General features: G+C 56.8%; 1 protein-coding gene across 2 annotated transcripts; it reads left to right on the top strand.

Moving 5' to 3' along the window:
* Nucleotides 1–1,474: 1,474 nt before the first annotated feature.
* Nucleotides 1,475–17,401, top strand: PNPLA3 (patatin like domain 3, 1-acylglycerol-3-phosphate O-acyltransferase). 2 transcript variants are annotated; one of them, XM_079140816.1, is made up of 9 exons: nt 1,475–2,054; nt 4,754–4,986; nt 5,887–5,952; nt 7,172–7,381; nt 8,121–8,181; nt 10,038–10,247; nt 11,313–11,445; nt 14,618–14,722; nt 15,834–17,401. In XM_079140816.1, exons 1-9 carry the CDS (start codon nt 1,535–1,537, stop codon nt 15,901–15,903), a joined length of 1,608 nt encoding a protein of 535 aa, XP_078996942.1. In that variant the 5' UTR covers nt 1,475–1,534; the 3' UTR covers nt 15,904–17,401. The 2 variants fall into 2 exon arrangements, with proteins under 2 accessions (XP_078996942.1, XP_078996943.1); XM_079140817.1 differs by having other exon boundaries at nt 1,669–1,974.
* Nucleotides 17,402–18,953: the final 1,552 nt, after the last annotated feature.

The following is an 18,953-nucleotide window of genomic DNA, read 5'->3' on the forward strand; positions in this document are numbered from 1 at the left end:
TTTCAGTGCTAGAACCGGGAAAGCCCCAGACAAATCAGGATGAGTTGATCACCCTCCAAATAATGTGAGAAATACTGAAAAGTTTTTAAACATAAATTATCTAATATAATGGAAGTTAAAGACTTGTTAGATGTTTTTATCACAACAAAACAGTTTGCCAAAAGTCAAGAAAAGGTATCACATGTTCCAGACCTGCAACTTTACAAATTCAAGAGCAGTATGAAGTGCTTTATATGAAAAATGTTCCCTAGCCTTTGCATACAGCTGTTTCCAATCAATGCCACAGTGTATCACGAGGATCATGAATTAGAGCAAGAGTCAGAAGGAAATGGGTGATTTTACCCCTGGGAGAGGGCACTTCATTATGCAAGCATCAACTGCCTCCCCGCCATCTGATGAGGATCTGCCACCTGCCTTCGTTTTTCCTCTTTCCTAAGCGCTTCAGCTGCCAAAACAGTGTCTGTGTGAACACCGGCCGGGCAAAACCACAAGTCTTTGCACCATGGGCAAAGCAAGCACCCTTTGCTTTTTAAACATTTTAATTGTTGCATTACAATCTATACATAATAAGGGGATTCTCACCTTTTCTTAAGGGGAATAGGTCAAGAGATATAGAGAAGTTTCCCTGGGGTCTGAATGGTGAGCTCATGATTGGAGATGTTTCCAATTTAGGCAAACCAGGTCTGGATCTTGATTGCACAAGGGGCCAAAGTGTGGGATCATGGGCAAGAGAGAGTGAGACAGATTCAGAGATACAGGGACCCAGGGCTAAGGGGTGTGCTGGCAGGCACTGTGCTGGGCACTCTGTCCAGCACATTTAACTTCATAATGGCCCTGTCCTCCTCCAGGATACAGATAACTTAAGTGCTGAGAGATTAAATCTTACTCACCAGGTCTAAGGCAGAGAGCTGCCTTGCCCCTTCTGTTTGGATGCAGTAAGAAGGTGACCTCTACGAGGAACACACCTTCACCAGACATGTAATCTGCCAGCACTTTGCACTTGGACATGTCAGCCTCCAGAATCGTGAGAAGTACATGTTTATAAGGCACCTAGCGGATGGCATTTGTTACAGCAGCCTTGAATGGGGCACAGACAGGGCACCAGAAAACATGTAGGCTTCAGCTTTCCAAACCCCCACGACCCTGCACTACCCCCCACACCCATCAGCACCTGTCGACCACTATTTTTACTTATAAGTGACACTTTGATATGGAAACTTAGTCATTGTCATAAATGAAAAATTCCTAACCACTTGTCATGAATCAAGACAATCTACCAAAACAAACGAACCAACCCAACAAAACAAAACCTGCAAGGAAACAAATATACTAAATTCTTTTCAGATGGTGGTGCTTACTTTAGTCTGGTTCTCCCGTGCGATAAAGGCAAATGAGAAAGAGTCATAGGGATGTTAAGGACCCCAGTGGGCACCACCTGCGACTTTCTCCCGGACTTGAACGAAAAGGAACAGAAAAGAGAGCCCTGTTTGCGGGTAACACCCACTGTCCTCCAGAGTTTGGGAAAACTCGGGAGATGGGCACGCCCCGGCTCCGCCCCGGGGAGGAGGGAGGGCAGGCGTCCTGCCCGCCCATTGGGCCTGCCGCCGGCTCATTTGCATGGTTCGAGAGGGCGGGACCGGAGGGTGACGTCACTCAGGGAATGCCTGGGGGCTGCACCCGCTCAAGGCTAGGAGCGCCAGCTGGTGCCGAGTGGAGCTGCCCCGGCCTCCGCCCGACCGGCACCCGCATCCTGCCCGGCACTCTGGCCCCGCTGCCGCCCCCTGCCCATGTACGACCCCGAGCGCGGCTGGAGTCTGTCCTTCGGGGGCTGCGGCTTCCTGGGCTTCTACTACATCGGGGCGACCCGCTGCCTGAGCGAGCGCGCCCCGCATATCCTCCGCGACGCGCGCATGTTCTTCGGCTGCTCAGCCGGGGCTCTGCACAGCGTGGTCTTCCTGTCCGGGATCCCGCTGGGTGCGTCCGGGGCCCCGCCGGCACTCCGCGCTGGGAGGGAGCGGCTGCTAGGCTCGGGTTCCACGGAGGAGCCCGGATTGGCCAGTGGATTCTGCGGGTGCATCTTGTAGGTCCCCTACTCAGACCGATTGCCTCCTTCTTAGTGTCCTTAGGGTGTCGCAGTGTCTCTGGAGGCTAGGGAGCTGTCCCTGGACCCGGGAATGGGGCGCACCCGAAAGAGGGCTTTTCTGACCTGGGAACCCCGAGCGGTTCGGGCCAGAGCGGAGGTTCCCAGAGTCGGCCCTGAACTGGGAACCTGAAACCCTGTCTGGCGCCGGGGCTTGAAGGGAGCTCCCGCCCCCGGGCTGAGAGCGGGGCATCCCGGAGCGGCAGGGAAGAGAGAGAAGGGTCTCTGAGGTCGGAGTTGCTGAGAGGCTGGTTGGTCCTGAATGTGACTAGTATCCAGGCTTGGACTCATGTCCCAAGGTGGGCGTGGATCGGAGGGACTGAAGACACCAGGAACTGCGCACTTTGGGTCTCTGGCCCGCTCTCAGGGGCAACCTTTGGGTGACTCCGAGGCAGACCAGCTGGTTTGGAGTCATAATCACCACGGGGAAGGAGCATGGACTAGGAAAGTTGTTAACTCTCCTCTCCTCTTCAGTGTTTGGGACCCTTCCTGGGAGTTGGAATGGATTCCTGGACATCCCCCATCCCCTCCTCATTTCCAACCCTCCCACCCCAGCTCACTGTCCCTGGCAATGAAATCCCAGACATTTGAATTTTGGCCTGCTGAAATATTTATCCACGTGGTTGATGTGGGAAGGTTTCTCCCCAGCCCAAACTGCTGGGGTGAAACCTGAGCCAGTGGGCAGCGTGTGGGGCAAGTGGCAGCATGGAACTGATGACACCCAAGCATGCCAGGACAACAATGCCCCTGGACAGTTTATCTGGGTTCTTCAACAGTTTACTCTAGGGAGTGTCTTTGGCTCAGTGGGGAAGCTGGTGCTGTAAACAAGCTTTGCCATTGGGTAGGATTAGTGAGGCAGACCCTGTGCTGATTGGGATTTGGGGATTAGACAGAGGCTGCCCTGGCTGTCTGCCTGCTGGCTGTCTCCCCTATGAGGAAGAGGGGAGCAAAGGGCAGACAGTTTGGCCTCTAGGAGGATTAGACTGGCCACATGATCATCTGCACACCCTGGGCTTTAGCAATGACAAAGCCAGTTCTTGTATTCTGGGGTGGTCTCTGGGCCCCTGCTTGGACAGATGTTTAATTGGGACAGTTTGTTTGTTTGTTTGTTTGTTCACTGGCACTGGGGATTAAACCCAGGGATACTCTACCACTGAGCTATATCCTGGCCCTTTTTGTTTTTTCTTTGGGGACAGGGTCTCCCTAAATTTTCTAGGCTGACTGGCCTCCAACTGGTGATTCTCTTGCTATAAACTCCTGCATAGTTGGAATTACGTGGGTGTGCTACCACGCCAGGCTTGGGACAAGGTTTAAATGCACTGATCCAGGGAGGCTGAATGGCACTAACTCCTTTACGGAGGGGGTTCCTAACTGGGCCGAGGACAGTGCAGCCTGGGGCTGTGCCTGGCAGGACACAGGGAAGCTCAGAGGCCATCAAGTCATGCAAAGTGGATCTCAGGTTTTGGCAGGAGCTACTCCCTGGGGCCTCAGGTTCCAGCTCTAATCTCCTGTCCTACAGAAGCCAGCTGCTAAGGAACATTTCCCAGGGCCTGCAACTCAGGCACAGGTCCTGGGGCATCTGAGTGGAGGCTGGGTTTGGCGGCAGGAGATGGACAGACTGCCAGCAGCGGGCAAGTTAACCCCATGGGCCAGTTCAGAGCGCGTGACTGGGGGAGGGGGTGAGTTGTGAGCTGAGTTGAAGTCAGGGTTGGATCAGGACAGCCTGCCTGTCCTTGGACAGCCCTGAATTTATGCCTGGCCTGGTCTGAGGCTGGAAGAGATGGTCCTACATGCAGAACAGAGGGGGCCGGACCAGGCAGAGTGTGAACGTGCTCTGCATCCAGACACCGTCCTGCGTTTCTGGCATTAGAAACTCAAGGTTCAGACTGATTATTAGCCGTCCCTTCTGGGTGGAACAGCTTACCGGTCATACTTTACCTAATCTCTGTCTCTAAAAGGTGGCTGGATCTTGTCCTACATGAGGAAGGTGGTCTGAGATTTGGGCAGGTGGAAAAGTGCCTGCTGAGGTCACTCTGCTAGCAAGAGCTGGGAGTGGGATTCCGACTCTGGCCCGAGGCTGCATTCTTTCTCCTACCCTCTCCAATGTGGAGCGCCCCATGCTGAGCCTGGGGTGCTGCTGTGCTCTGGCCTGGGGTTTTGTGGGTGTTGCAGCAGGGAGCTCTCAACCACATGGGCTGCTGCAAACAGGAGGCTTTTCCTGTGGCTGACGCAGCACCATACAGGAGAAATACACCATAAACCCCACGCGTCATTTCCTGTTCCTGGTGGCCATGATGACAAAAATCAAAGACTCAGTGAAATTAATTTCATTGAGTCCACGCTACTCAAAATGTTATCATTCTAACATCTGGTCAATATAGATCATTATTAATGAGGTATTTCCTACTAAGCCTTTGAAATCCTTTTATATTTTATGTCTCCATTTGGACTGGCCACATTGAAGGGCTCAGTGGCCACAGGGGGCTCCTGTATGAGATGGTGCAGGTCTGAGCAAAGGTCTGCAGCTTCTATGTGTCTGGTTTCTGGTCTTGCCAAACAGGACCCGTCTCCCGGAGGGTGATCTTTTTCTGTGCATTTGTCTCTGGTCCCCAGATCGGACCCTGCAGATCCTCATGGACCTCGTCCGGAAGGCCAGGAGTCGGAACCTTGGTGTTCTGCACCCATCCTTCAACATGGGCAAGTGCCTCCGAGATGATCTGCAGGAGCACCTCCCGGACAATGTCCACCAGCTCATCTCAGGCAGGATCAGCATCTCGCTCACCAGGGTGTCGGATGGGAAGAACGTGCTGGTGTCTGACTTCCAGTCCAAGGATGAAGTGGTGGATGTGAGTGCTTAGCTTAGCAGGGTGTCTTCACCTTAGAAAGCAACACTGAGGGCTGTCGTGGGCCCTGCACAGAGTGACATCAATTCCGTGCACACCGGGCGATGTGGTCTGTAGTGTCTGTTAGCCTCGCATGGCCACTCTGCCCAGGGAACCTCTCCAGCCTCTGTCCCTCAGCTCTGCTGGCTCTGTGTGTGTTTTATAAAGAGGGTGACTTCTCGAGCAAAGCAGGTGGTCTCTGTTCTCAGGGTCTAGCACAGAGACAATAATTTGCGATATTGAAATGCTGCTGATGTCCTCCGAAGAATTCCTTGATAGAATGACTGCGTCGTACGTAACATAGGGCCGTACTAGGGCACAGCCTGGCATGTACAACCAGCAGCCTGGCAGGCAGCTTCCTAACCTTGCTTCTGGAAGCTTTTTCTAAACAGCCAGCACCTGTCAGTTCCTACACATATCCACCTGCCCCCTCCCTCACCCCATGAACCAGAGTGGCATTCATCTCCGGCTTTAGCACCAGGGTCTCCTGGGAGCTTGTCGAACTACAGAGTCTCAGTCCCCACCTGCGACCTGCTGTGGAACTACCTGGGGGCACAGAACCTGAGGCTCCACCAGCTCCCTGGGGATTCTCATGTGCATCAGCACTTGAGAAGCATGTTGCAGCCACTGAGTCCACCCCTCTGTCCCAGCAGCGATGACCCAGGACTGCCGTCCTGGAGACCAAGCACGTGCGGGTGAAGTGTGCAGTGTGGTTCAGGAGCTTCTGCTGTCAGTAGGCCCCAGTGCAGGTGCTGGCTAGTTCATCGCCTGTGTATTAAAGCACCTACTATGTGCAGAGAACATGCCACCGCGCTGGCGTGAAGCCTGGAGGCCGGGCTCACTGCCCCTCATCTGTCTCCGCAGGCCCTGCTGTGTTCCTGCTTCATCCCCTTCTACTGCGGCTTGATCCCTCCTGCCTTCAGAGGTGTGGTAAGTGCGTGTGGGCAGCAGAGAGGCTGCGGTCTGGCAGCCTGTGCTTACGCTGCTCCCACCTACAAGGTGCGAGGTCCAGGCGCCCCAGGACCATGTCCAAGTGCAGATCCCAGTGCCGCTCAGTCCTTAGCTGTACCTGCTTCCAGGCAGCTGGGTGGCCCAACTCCCTTATGTGTAATTAATGCCCTTGCTGGGTGTAAGGCTCGCTGCTGGTCTACCTGATCTGAACGTGAGCAGCACAGGTGGATTCCCACTGACCTTGTTAAGGTGCAGAGGAGAAATGGCCGCCCCTCCTCAGCCTTGGCCAGGGGCTCACGTATTAGACTCCACGCCCCTTCTTGCCCTGAGGCTTCCATGCCCGGCTCCATCTGCCATAGCAATTCTGCGACTGCGTCGGGTGCAGGGCAGCTCAGTGGTCCCCTGCTTGCTGAGCATGCCCGAGGCCCTGGGTTCCATCCCCATTGCTGGAAAGGAAGGAAGGGAGGGAGGGCAGGCATGATGGACAGGCATGACTGCACTTTTGACATCGTCCCAGGCACACATCTGATCAGTGTCGGGCTCAAGGAGACGATCTCTTGCTGGCCCAGGTGTGGCTGAACCTGCTGCCGATCCTTTTGCTTAACCTGTTTTAGGTTGAGCTCTGCTCCAAGGCACCTCTGTTTGGAAGGGCTGCTGGGAAGTCCTCCCTCTGTGGGCTCTGCTGGCTGTGCTGTGGTGATTGTGATGGGATCATTCCAGACTGTTCCAGACGGTGCAGACTGTTCAAACTGTTGGAAAACCTCCCTTCCCAGCTTAGCTATGGGCAATAAGGGTTATGTCATACTCTGTCCCCAGTGCACAGAGCATCTCCAGTTTATGTGACCCCTCTGTGCATGTTCTATGGAAACGCCTATGGGAACCCCCTTGGCCTTGGGACCTGGCCAACACATGGGCTGGACTCCAGTCTTCATCTGCCTCATTGCCAGGTACCATTGTGCAGTACACAACCTGCACAACAGTATACAGCAACCCTGAGAGCCAGCATAGAGCCTGGCCTTTCTATAAAGACCACAGAGGTGCCCAGTAAGCACTGTAGAAAGAGGGCTTTCAAAGCCTGTCTTTCTGCTCTACCAACCTGCTGTGGCTTCCAGGAATTCTCTGCTCACGGTTCTGAAAACATTAAATGGTAGCCGGAAGCTGCAGACCATTTCAATCCTTTTTCCTCCTTCCTTCGAAGCGTTATGTGGATGGTGGAGCGAGTGACAACATACCCCTCGCGGATGCCAAGACCACCATCACAGTGTCCCCCTTCTATGGAGAGTGTGACATCTGCCCTAAAATCAAGTCCACGAACTTCCTTCACGTGAACGTTACCAACCTCAGCTTCCGCCTCTGCCTGGAGAACGTCTACCTTCTGTCCAGAGCTCTCTTCCCCCCGGACACCAAGGTGGGTGGCGCTCCGGGCTGCCGCCCTCCCTGTGCAGGAGGCACCATGTTCTCTCAAGCAAACGAGAACCGCTCTAGGACAAGCTTCTCGTCCCAGGAGCTTGGCAATGACCACCCTGACAGTGGCATCCCCAGGGCCCCACGAACAGCCCCGAGATGCTCCAAGTAGTGTGTGTGTGGGGGGTGGCTCGGGCATTAGGCTTTTTTCTTCTTTCTGCAGTGCTGGGGTGGAACCCGGGGCCCTGCACATGCTGGGCAGTGGTCCACCACCGAGCTCCACGCGGCCCAGGAGTTTTTACCAACCTGAGTCTGACTTACAGCCACCAGCCAGGGTCCCTGGGTGGGGGTATGCCCCCTCCTGGTGGCTGTCTTAGAACTCCTTGCCACGTTCACACAGTGAGGAAGCGGGTAGGGTGTGGGCACCAATGACAGTGTCCCCAGAGAGGAGGGGCCTCAGTGCCTCCCGCCCTCTGCAGGGAGGGGCTGTGTGGCCTGCTGGACTTCCATTTCCTGCTGTCCCAGGGACAGCTGGGACGGGCCCTGGGGTTTGTTGGTGGAGGCTCATCCCATAACCGATGGAGCCCAGAGAGACAGCACCTGCCAGTGAAGTGTCCTTGCAGGAAGTGGCCTCTGGCACATGCCACGCACCGCAGCCTGGAGGGCTCCGGGGCCGGGGGCCTTGAGACCCCGTTCGAGTGAGGTGCTCAGGGCCGCCCTCACTGCTGCTGGCTTCCTTGCAGGCGCTGAGCGAGATATGCCTTCGGGGGTATTTGGATGCCTGCAGGTTCTTGGAAGAGAGCGGTATGTCTGGGCCGGGGTCAGGTGTGTGCTGTCCACAGATTTCTGGGGGCATCTGGGCGGGGTGCTTGACGCCTGCCTGTCTCACTCAACCCCCTCCTCACCCTGAGATGGGTGGGCGATGCCCCATTTCACAGATGGGGACACTGAGGCTCCGAGAGGAGTGTGCCATGAGCACAGCCCCCCCTGGGGTGGAGCTGGGTCGTACCTGGAGCACCTGACTCGGGGGGTCCCCTCCATGAGCCAGGAGCTCCCGACTCCAGGGTGCTGCCCCCCCACAGGGTCCGGAAGGTTCTGACTCCAGGGCGCTACCCCACCCCAGGGCGCTGCCCTCCAGTCCTGGCTCTGAAGGTGCCTCATTCTTTCTGCTTGGCCGCTCATGGGCCCTTGCTGATCAGGGGCTGAGGTCACACAGGGTTTCTGGGACAGGCTGCAGATGAAGCAAGCAGAACTGGTCCTTAGCCAGGTGTGGGTCACGTCCACTGGACTAGTTGGCTCTCTGGCTCTCCTTCACAGGCAAGTGCCCCACCTAAGTTGTCCCAGCTGCCTGGCAGGGGGTGGGGCTGCAGACATACAGTCCCCAACTGCGAAACGTTGGTGGTCCTGTTAGGTGGATGGCCGGCTGGCGTCGTGGCCAACTCAGCCTGTGGGAGTGCCCCAAAGGATGTTCACACGGTGACAGAACTGCCTGGCGTCGGCTGCCCAGAACGTGTCTGGTTGTTAAGCTACTTGTGGCCATATTAGGGGAACTGATGTTAGGTGGTTCAGAACCATTTGTCTTCAATACTAAGAGTTGGGCAAGGTTTGACCTCGGGTTATTCTTCAGCTGAGACCGAGGAGACAATATAAGGACAGAGCTGTATTTATCTGCTCAGAAAGCCAGTGCTGGGCTACATGCTAGGGACACTGCAGTCAGCAGAGGTGGCCTGCCGGGCTCAGGGAGAGGGGAGCGGATAACCGTGTGCTGTGGGGAGGGAGACCTGGCCCCAGGGTCACACAGGAGGGACCTGCAGGACCAGGGCAAGGTGGGCTGCCAGAGGATGTGCCCCTCACTGAGACTGGGACCCGTGGCTGGGAGTCTCAGAGATGACGCCGTGGAGGCCTGGAGCCTGAGAGGCCAGGGCTGCCGGGGGCAGGGGGAGGGAGAAGGACCTGGACGTGACCAAGAGATCAAGGGTGAAGTCCTGGCTCGGCTCCACCTCGGGGCAGGGGAGATGGGGCTCTGCTGATGGCCGGGCCCTTGGAAGGGCCGGGTTTGGCTGGAAGGCTGGAGCGGGTCCTGGACGAATTCCTTGGCATAGACCTCAGGGTGGGGTGCGTGCATGGTGGAGGCGTCCCTGTGCATGCTCCTTGGCAAGTGCACCTGAGCCCTCGAGCTGTGTCCTGCCCAGCCCAGCACCAGAGTCCTCTACGAGCAGAGGCCGCTCGCTGGAGTCCTTGCCTACCGCTCCTCTGAAGACCACGTGATGGCAGCGCGTCGTCCCTCCTGCCAGCCTGGCTCTGCCATGCGTTAGCTGTGTGACTTTGGGCAAATCTCTTGCCTCCTCTGCTTTTGATTCCTTGGCAGGAAGACCAGTGCCTGTAGGTGGGGCTGCCCTGGGGCCTGACCGCGCAGGCTCCACCCGTGGGCTCGGGATTAGAGATGAATCCTCATCCTTGTCATGTGACCCTGGGAATCTGGGTGTCAGGAGGGGGCTGGTGAGCCACTGCGGCAGGAGCTGGTCACCGTCCACTCGGAAGCCCGCGCGTGCCGGCCTCGGGCACCCAGCCGACCCTGGCCTGCGGGCCTGCCGACCTGCTGCCGTTCCACGCTGTGCCCCTGCCGCGCCCTCCTCTCAGCGTCTTCCTCTTCCTGCCAGGCATCTGTAACCTGCCCCAGCCCAGCCTGAGCCCGTCCTCAGAAGAGGGGCAGCCGGAGGCCAGCGCGCCCTGCTGGGAGGAGCGGAGGCTGGAGTTGCCCCCAACCCCGGGGCCGGTGGACGGGGAGGAGCTGCTGGAGCGCCTGCACCTCAGCATCCTGCCCTGGGACGACCACGTCCTGGACACCGTGTCGCCCAGGCTGGCCACAGGTGCGGTCCCGCCAGGGGCGGCAGGAACGCAAATGTGAGAGAGCAGGAGTGATCCTTGTCTCCACGGGGCCGTGGGTCAGCGCGATGGGGACAGGCCGGCGGGCAACACCAGCTCCCACCTCTGCACAGAGCCTCCCTTCCTCCCACGGGTCACGACCAGCAGGAAGACAGACCCCGGCGGAGCCCAGGCTCCCTTCCCGACTTTCCCCGACCCAGCCCCAGCTGTGCTGCTGTCCCAGGACGCCGGGGCCAGGGCCCTGGGACTGGGCACAGTCCTTCAGAACACCTTTGAGGCCCCGCCTCTCCCTGTCCGCCGTCCCAGGCCCCTTTCTCCAGGTCTCCTGGTTTCCCTCAAGTTGGAACCCCAGCCGAGCACTGCCATGTGTCATAATGTCATCGGTGCTGAAGGACAGTGCTGGGGTCCGAGGGCTTTGTCCCCTCAGAGTCATAGGTTGAAACCCTCGTGAGTGGGGTGAGTGCCTCTGAAAGGGAGGTCTGAGGGTCAGCCTCGTCCCTTCCCTGTGGGAGGACGCAGAGGTGCCGCCTGAGCAGGAGGCCCTTGCCAGACTCCCCGACACCAGGACGTCAGCTGGCGCCCTGAGCATGGCCTCCCAGCCTCGGAACTGAGAGAGAAAGGTTGTTTTGGGAGCCGCCGGCTTACGGGCAGCCTGAACAGGTAGGTCGGAGGGCGGGGCCCACAGGCCAGCTTCTGAGTCGGCGTTTGGGGACATCCAGAGGCTGAGCAGGTGCAGTCCCTGGGCTCCAAGGCACTGATGCTCTAGGGGCCGGGAGAGGCAGCTGCCCTGGCTGCGGGGGACCCCACACCTCCCTGTCAGTCCACTCGGTAGGTTACCCGCCCCAGGAAGCCTGCTCGCCAGCTCAAGGGCTGCTCTCCCCCCACGTTCTGGGCCCGGCTGTGGCTGCAAAGGGCAGCCTGACAAAGCCGCCCTCGCCCGTCCTGGTGCTCCTGGGCCCCAGGCAGAGTGCACCGCAGACTCGAGGTCCGCCTGGGTGAAGTGGCCGCCTCTTCACTCCGTGAAGACGCATCTCTGTGCTCTTTCTCAGCACTGACCGAAGCCATGAAAGACAGGAGTGGCTACCTGAGCAAGTTCTGTAGCCTCTTGCCCGTGAGGGTGATGTCCTACGTCATGCTGCCCTGCACGCTGCCCGTGGAGTCCGCCATCGCCCTTGTGCAGAGGTGAGCTTCCTGCCTGCCTCCTGTCTCCCTCGAGGGGCTGGGGTGAAGGCTGAATGAGGGGACAGAGGAAGGCCCCTGACCGGGCCTGGCTCCTGGTGCTGCAGGGGACGGCTCACAGTCCGCGTGTAGTGTCCCGAGAGATGTCTTGCTGTCCCTGGGGCCCCAGCTGCAAGGCAGTGCAAACTCAGAAACCCCAGGAGACTCCTGCAGCTGGCCAGGGCCTCTAGTAGCATCTGGTTCAGCAACTCGTGACCCTCACGGGGAAACTGAGGCCTGGCGATGTTGGGTATAACTGAGGTCCCAGAGCTGGCTGGTAGAAGCTGGCTGGGCATAATGTCCTGTCTGTCCCTTGCGCCTATTTATTTATTTATTTATTTAGTGCTGCTCAAAAGAATCAAGCCTGACACATGCTAGGCAAGTGCCGTATCCCCGACTGTACCCCTGTCCCGCTCTTCCCTTTAAATCACGGGAAGATAGTGGAAAGCAGGGCTCACATCTTCTCTCCGAGTCAGTTTGTTAGCTGATGGAGAGCAGCAGTTAGGAGAGCAGAGGAGCTGTTCCTGGAGCTTACTGACGGGCGCCCTCTGCAACAGGATCCAGCCGGCAGCAGCTTGGCTCTGTGATCACACTGGGTTCAAATCCCGGCTGGCATTTCTAGCACAGCTGTGGACCCTGGACAACTGAATTTACTGCTCTGTGCTACAGCTTCCCATCTAGAAGACAGGGAAGTCAGAGATCACCTAGAGCAGAGGGTGGTCAGAAGACTCAATGAGGGCCTCAGTGTGAGGTGCTGATCACAAAGTAGCGTCCCAAACTACTACAAGAGTAAATCCGGAACTCTTTGAGCATCAGTGAGTTTTAGATTCAGCTGGGCTCAGTGGTGCTCACCTATAATCCCAGCTCCTGGGAGGCTAAGGCAGGAGGATCTCAAGTTGCCTGGGCAACTTAGGGAGGCCCTGCCTCAAAATAAGAATAAGAAGGGCTGGGGATGTAGCTCAGTGGTAGTGTGCCCCTGGGTTCAATCCCCAGTACTGCAAAAAAAAAAAAAAAAAAAAAAAAAAAAAAAAAAAAATTCATATTTTGTATTTTCAGATTGGGTTTGTTCAATCTGTAATAATGAGAGAAAAAATTAACAGAGCTGTGGATGTAGCTCAGTGGTGGAGCACTTCCTTAGCGTGTGAGAAGCCCTGCAGAAAAGTAAAAGTAGACAAAAGACATCCCAGTCCTTTCTATTTAATATTTTGAGACAGGGTCTTGCTATGTTGCCTAGGTTGGCCTTGAACTTAGGACCCTCCTGCCTCAGCCTCCTGAGTTGCTAGTGTTACAGTGTGCTGCCTGGCTCAGCTTGGGTCGTCTTTCTGGCGCTCCTGGTCTGAAATGTCACGAGGCCATGTCTGCTGTCTGTCTTCGTCTGGACACTCACTGTCTCACTCTCAAAGTCACCTGTCTGCCCTACAGCTCTGGGAAGTGGTCCATGGCTACTTCTGCAATTCTTTCTCCTCTATTTTCTTCTTTCCCTCTTTCCAGGGTTCTTATTAGTAAGTCATTTGACTTCCTGGGTTGGATTCCTGTCTTACTGACTCTGTATCTTTTCCATATTTTTCATCTCTCTTTGTCTTTTTGTCTCTGATCTGAAATTTCCTCAAATTTTATCTTCCAGTCCTACTCTGTAGTTTTTAATTCAACAAATATAATTTAGTTTCTAAGAGCTCACTTCTGTGCTTGTTCTTTTTTCTTAACATTTTATTCTTGTTTTTAAAATACTCTTAAAGCTTTATTTAGTTATATGTCATATCCTTTGTTGATTTTGTGATCACAGTAATCTTTACAATAAAATTTGATCTTTTGAACACACTCTAGATGAGCTGAAGTCTAATCTATTTGGGAGCCATTTTAACATGGAGTAAGGTGGGAGGCAGAGTCTTATCCCAGGTAAGGCGGGGCTCTTGACAAAACAATACAACATTTCATCTAAAACTTGAATCAAAGGCTAAGAGAGCTTTTAACTATTTTTTGTAGAAAAGGTGGTAAATGCTTCCATGTTTCACAATGTCACCCTTAAACAGATCAGGCTGTCCTTATTACTTTCCAAAAATACATTTAAATTCCAATTTCAGTGTGAAGAGTAACACAAAACTGTATATAACTTATTGACAACAGGTTACTCTATCTAGCTACGAAACATCAAATGACATAAATAAATACCAACCAAATTTGTTATTTCAGTACGAATCTGGGCCGTTTGCTAGAGATGACTGTAGTTTGTAGAACACCTCTGTTCTTGGTTTACGGGTGTAGTCGTCTCTTGGGATGTTTGCTGTCCTCTGAATCGTCCCTTCTCCGTTTCTCCTTGGACCAGTCTGTTTGTCTTCCTCCTCCTCCTTCACACTCTGTTCCAGCATCGCCTGGTAGCCTCATTCCAGTGTGGACGCCCATGTCTGCACGGCTGGGGTTCAGGTACTGTGGGGGGCTCTGTGGGCTCCCATCCAGGTCTCCTTCCTGTGAGGCAGTGGCCTGCCCCCAGCAGAGCTCAGGCAGGGACAGATAGGCCAGGGGCCTCCCGTCTTCCTCCTCCCTCCCTCCCTCCTTCCTTCCCATTTCGCCGGGTGGAAGGCTCTCACTTCCCTGTTCACTTTCTTCTTGGCAAGTTCATCCAGCAGGTCCTCCAGCCCCTCCTTTAAGTACCCAGAATCCCTGGGTAAACCCCCAGATTCTGTCACTGCCCCCCAGAATCGACTTCCTCTGGCCACTCGGCCTTGCCCTGGTTGTGGTCTCTGTTGGGGGGGTCTATCCCAGCCCGTGAGGTGGGGGCCCTCTTTGTGTCTATGGCGGCTGACCAGCCCCCCCATGACACCCTTGCTACTGCGGCCCGTGGAGCCCAGTGGACCCTGGACAGCCGGGGCTTTTCCTTTTCATCTCCACGGTGTCCCCTGAGCTCTCCACAGCCCAAAGTGGCCTCGCTCTGCTTTAGGTTTAGGTAGGCCTGCCTTTGGAACCTGTCAGCCTGGGTCAGAGGTAATGCCACAGCCTGCCGGGACCGAGGGGCCACCGCGGGAGAAACTGCTTAGGTTCGCTCTTTGCCTCGGCCCTGCCTGGCATGCTGAGCATTTCTGTGGTGTGCACGCGCGTGTGCACTCCTGTGTGCATGGTGGTCTTGGCTTCGTTCTTACAGACTGGTGATCTGGCTTCCTGACATCCCAAATGACATCCAGTGGCTGCAGGGGGCCACCTCCCAGGTTTGTGCCTGCATGACAACGCGTCTGCTCCCCACCTCCAGGTAAGTGGTTCGGCTGAGGGTGTGGGGCCCGAGGCCATTCTGGAAACGCCTATTCACGCCAGACTGGTGGCAAGGAGCTTGCCCTGGGCGTGGGGTCCTGTCAGTCATGCGCAGTCCCTGTGCCTCAGGCCGCCCGCTCAGCCTTTCCACTGGGTGTCCTTTGGAGTCCTGTGTTGATGGTGGGGTGAGAGCCTGATGATAAAGCAGGGGAGGGCACCTGGGCGAGGGGACAGGGAGGAGGTTGGGGCAGTGGGCGGCACCAGGGAGCTCTGGGTCCTCTGGCAGGGAGGCGTGCAGCAGGCAGAGAAGGCAGTGGGCCTAGGGTGGGGCAGGGTGGCAGAGCCTCTCTAGGTGCAGATCCTCTTAATGAGAGTCCCTGTCCCCAGCCAGCCTCTGGGGTGGAGCCAGCAGGCCTTTCCTGGATCCTGCAAGCTCTGATCCAGGGCCAGAGAGGCCTTGCTCCAAGGGTTGGGTCTCATCTAGAAAATCACGGGTCTCAGCTCCTCCTCAGTTCAGGGGGCCATTTCCTGAGCCCTCTCTGCTCTCCATGGGGCTGAGCGCGTGGCATAGTGCTTGGCCGTGGGGGGCACTCAGGACGTGGGGGTCTCTGGGGTCATAGTGGTTGTTGCTGGCAGACGAGGCAGGACTGAAAAGCAGGACCCTTAGGGGGAGGGTCTGATTGTCCTGGGAAGTTGACTGTGGGCTGTGAGGACAGCCTATGGGCCTGGCTGGCAGCAGGGTTCCCAGAGATAGGGCTGTGGCCACAGCTGGGCAAGGCCCAGGAGGGCCCGGGTGCAGCAGATGGTGTGACTGACAGGCTGCCCACTGCTCCAGGACACAGGGAGCAAGACCAAAGGGCAGGGGTGGTGCCAGCACCAGCACCAGGCAGCTTGGAGGACACCGGCAGAACCGCGCGGGGCTGGGGGCGATGGGTGTGTGGCAGGAGGTGCCCAGGCAGCTTGGAGGAGCAGGACGGTGACCTCAGCCTGCACTGAGGTGGAGGAAGCTGTGCTCGGGCCGGGTCACTGCACTGTGCAGGTGTTGGCGGCAGCCTCAGGCATCCTGCTGGAGCAGGAAGGGCAGCCAAGTCAGCCTCCCTCCCTCATTTCAGATTCCGAAGGCCAGCGAGCAGCCAGCCTGCACCCCCGCACCCTGCAGGATGCAACTCTGCTGGCTTGTAGATGGCCTGGCCGTCAGCCATGGATGGGCCAGGAGGGGCCGCCTGCCGTGCCTGGTGCTCCGCCCTCACCACCAGCCTCACCTCCGGCCTGGGCAGCGTGGTATGGGGTGCGAGGGTCGCTCCGCCTTCTGTGCCTTCCCAGGGAAGGAGTTTCCAAGACTCCTGAGGGGGCATCTAGGAGGCTCTCCCCAGTGCTGAGCCTTCTCCCCTTCGGGCAGCCCCCTGAGCGGCTGTTTGGTGACCTGTGCCTGTGACCTCAGGACCTGGCCTCTGCGCAGTGGTAGTTTGTGGGACCAGAGGCAGTGGCTTTGGTCTGACGGAAGCCAGTCAGCTACTTGGGTGCAGGGGCCACCCAGCCCCTGGGGAGACCTACCGTAAGGGTTGAGTGGCTCCATTCATTGGGGGACGGCCCCATGAAGTCCGTTGCAGGGCCACCGCAGGCTGGCTCATGCCTGCTGATAGCTGGATGGAGCCCAGGGTGGCCCGAGTTTGGACAGGGGGCTGGGCCTGGGCCATCCTGTGCAATCCTGGAAGCAAGAGAGCAGCATGATCCCACCAAGCCACACAGGAAGCCATCAGTGCAGCAGGGGCAAGGCAGCCGTCCCCCCAGGGGCCCATGGAGCTGCTTTCGTTCCCAAGTTTCCCTACAGGACTGGCTGGGTCCTTAGCAGACACCACCCAGCCCAGGAGTGTTTGACGATAACCACCCACTGCCACATGGAGGGTGCCTACACTAGTTTGTGATCCTTATTCGGAAGGAAATCTGTTAGAGCTGATGGGATCACGTGGGACTTACTTCCCTTCTTCTTTTGAAAAATTCCCAACTTCCTTTCAATTATATCAACTATTTTTCTTAATATTCAAAGAAAATATGGCTAAATGTCACGACTGGTGCAGTCTGGGTGGTGGCCCGTCATGCTAGCTGTATTTTTCTGTATGTTTTACATACTTCAAAGTCTCCCTTTTCCACTTGGCAAAAGGCTTTTTTCAGCTTCCTTACAATGAGCATATGTTGTATCATTTCTTAAAAATGTGCATGAAGGAAGCGAGGAGGTGTGATCACACTGGAGGAGCGGCCTCCACCCGTGCCTTACCTGCTGCCGGTCCTGCCTGGAAGAGTCTCACCAGCACAGGAAAACGCCCCTGGGTTCTTCCCTCCGCCAGGCCTGCCCTGCCCCTTAGTGCTGGGGGACTATGTCCTCCGGAGCCACCACGGTAGCATAATTGACGTCAGGGAGCAAGTCTTGATTTGGTGCACAGAGGCAAAACTGGGGGCAGAGTGAGCCCAATTTTGCTTAAAAAAGAAATCCGTGGGGGTGTGTACGTGCCTATCCACAGAAAGTCAACGGCAGGGCAGACGCTGGGTGTTCCTGGCGGTTTCAGGGAGCACGTATTCTGGATGGTGTTTTATGCGTTGGCTTATGTTTTCCAAATTTCCATGGTGAACTGTCTCCTTCAGCATCAGAAAATGATTCCTATTAAACGTGATTCTGAACGCGCTCCCTGCCCCTGCCTTCCCACCAGGGCCCCGTGCTTTCTCCGCTCATGGCCACGACCCGTCACGACAGCTGTCCCTGCAGGCCCACACGCTGTCCAGGCGGCCCTGCCTGACTGGGTGGCATCTGTGCTGCCGGCTCTTCCCCTCAGCCCTGTGGCCACCTGCAGGCTGCTTGCCCTCCGGAGGCCCCAGGCTCTCCTTCCCCTCAGTCCCCGAATGGTGAGCACGGCCTGGTCTGCCCGAAGGCCTCGCTGGCTCCCAGGAACCCAGTCTCTGTCTCTGGTGGGGTCAAGTCCACCCAAGTCCCCAGGGCCAGGAACCGGGGACCAGGGCAGTGCCCCCTTGCCCCGTTCCAGCTGGCCTGCCCTGCCCCCATGTGAACATGGAGTTGAGCTGGGCCCCTTCCACCAGCCTGCAGGGACAGCTTCCCCGGGGTCCTACGGCCCTGGGAGCCTTGGACCATCTGACCACATGCTGCTGCCCAGGCTGACTGGTGCAGTGCTGCCAGTGGCTGAGCCCCTGGTCACCTGTTGCCCACCATGGGCCTCTGCTGAGGACTCTTCCCCTGCAGACCTCAGGTGTCATGTGGGAAGAAGACAAGGGCGCAGGGCCCTGGGGAGCCCTGCCATGATGTGTGGTGTCCCCAGTGGCAAGAGCCAGCCCCCAGTCCCCAGGCCAGAGACTTGGGGTTTGATTTCACTGGGAGAAACGCCTGATCACCAAGCTGTGTCTCTGCAGTGGACAGGCCAGCACTTGGCTAACAATTGCCCCTGAAGCTGGTGTCCTTGCAGCTGCCAGGAATTGGCCAGGACCAGCTGGTTATGCTGCATTAACACAAAGCCCCAGAGGTCTCCTTACACCCTGAGCCCACCAACTTGGCTCTTTCAAGTTGTCCTCAGCCCCAGACCCAGCCTGAGCCCACCCACCGTCTGAGGACTGCTGATTCCCGTGGGGTGAAGGGCAATGGTCTGGAAGTTCTCACACGGAGGTTTTCCTATTCCTTCTGCTCCCAATTTGTTGACCAGATGAGTCAAGTGGGTGGGGGCAGGGAGACACAAGCCCACCCTTGCTCAAGAGAGGAGCACAAGGGGCACTGGAGTGGGGCACAGCTGAAGGCCACAGGAAGCCTCAAAAACAAGAACAACAAAACCCCCGATGGTCTTCTGGCCAGTCAATCAGTGGGCTCAGGAAACACTGGGTGAGGCAGGCATTGCACTGCGGGGCCTTCAGAGCTTCGGTGTCACTACGTTCTGCATGCAGGACGGCGGCAGCTTGGGGGAAGGCATGTGACTTTGCTCCGCGTGTGCCTTCTGCCATCCTGGCCACAGCCTGATGTCTGGCTCATGACCCCTGTTGTACTGCAGAGGGACCTCATGGGTGACTGAGAATAATGGTGAGAGGCACATGCAGGAAAGGCTGGAGAAAGGGACGCTGTTCCCCTGGTGCCTGGGGGTGCCACCTCAGCTTGAGCTCACGGGACCCTCCGACTTGTGCCTTAGATCTCTGTCATTCCACCCTGCAGATGAGAAAACTGGCAGAGTGAACTTCAAACA

Source organism: Sciurus vulgaris (assembly GCF_902686455.1).
Source record: "Sciurus vulgaris genome assembly, chromosome: 5".
Taxonomy (NCBI): domain Eukaryota; kingdom Metazoa; phylum Chordata; class Mammalia; order Rodentia; family Sciuridae; genus Sciurus; species Sciurus vulgaris.

Excerpts from the sequence above, each read along its gene's own strand:
- PNPLA3 (XM_079140816.1), top strand. The coding sequence starts at position 1,535 with ATGGGCACGCCCCGGCTCCGCCCCGGGGAGGAGGGAGGGCAGGCGTCC. Across the intron at positions 4,987-5,886 it reads CCAAGGATGAAGTGGTGGAT|GCCCTGCTGTGTTCCTGCTT; the intron begins GTGAGTGCTTAG and ends CTGTCTCCGCAG. Across the intron at positions 14,723-15,833 it reads CGTCTGCTCCCCACCTCCAG|ATTCCGAAGGCCAGCGAGCA; the intron begins GTAAGTGGTTCG and ends CCCTCATTTCAG.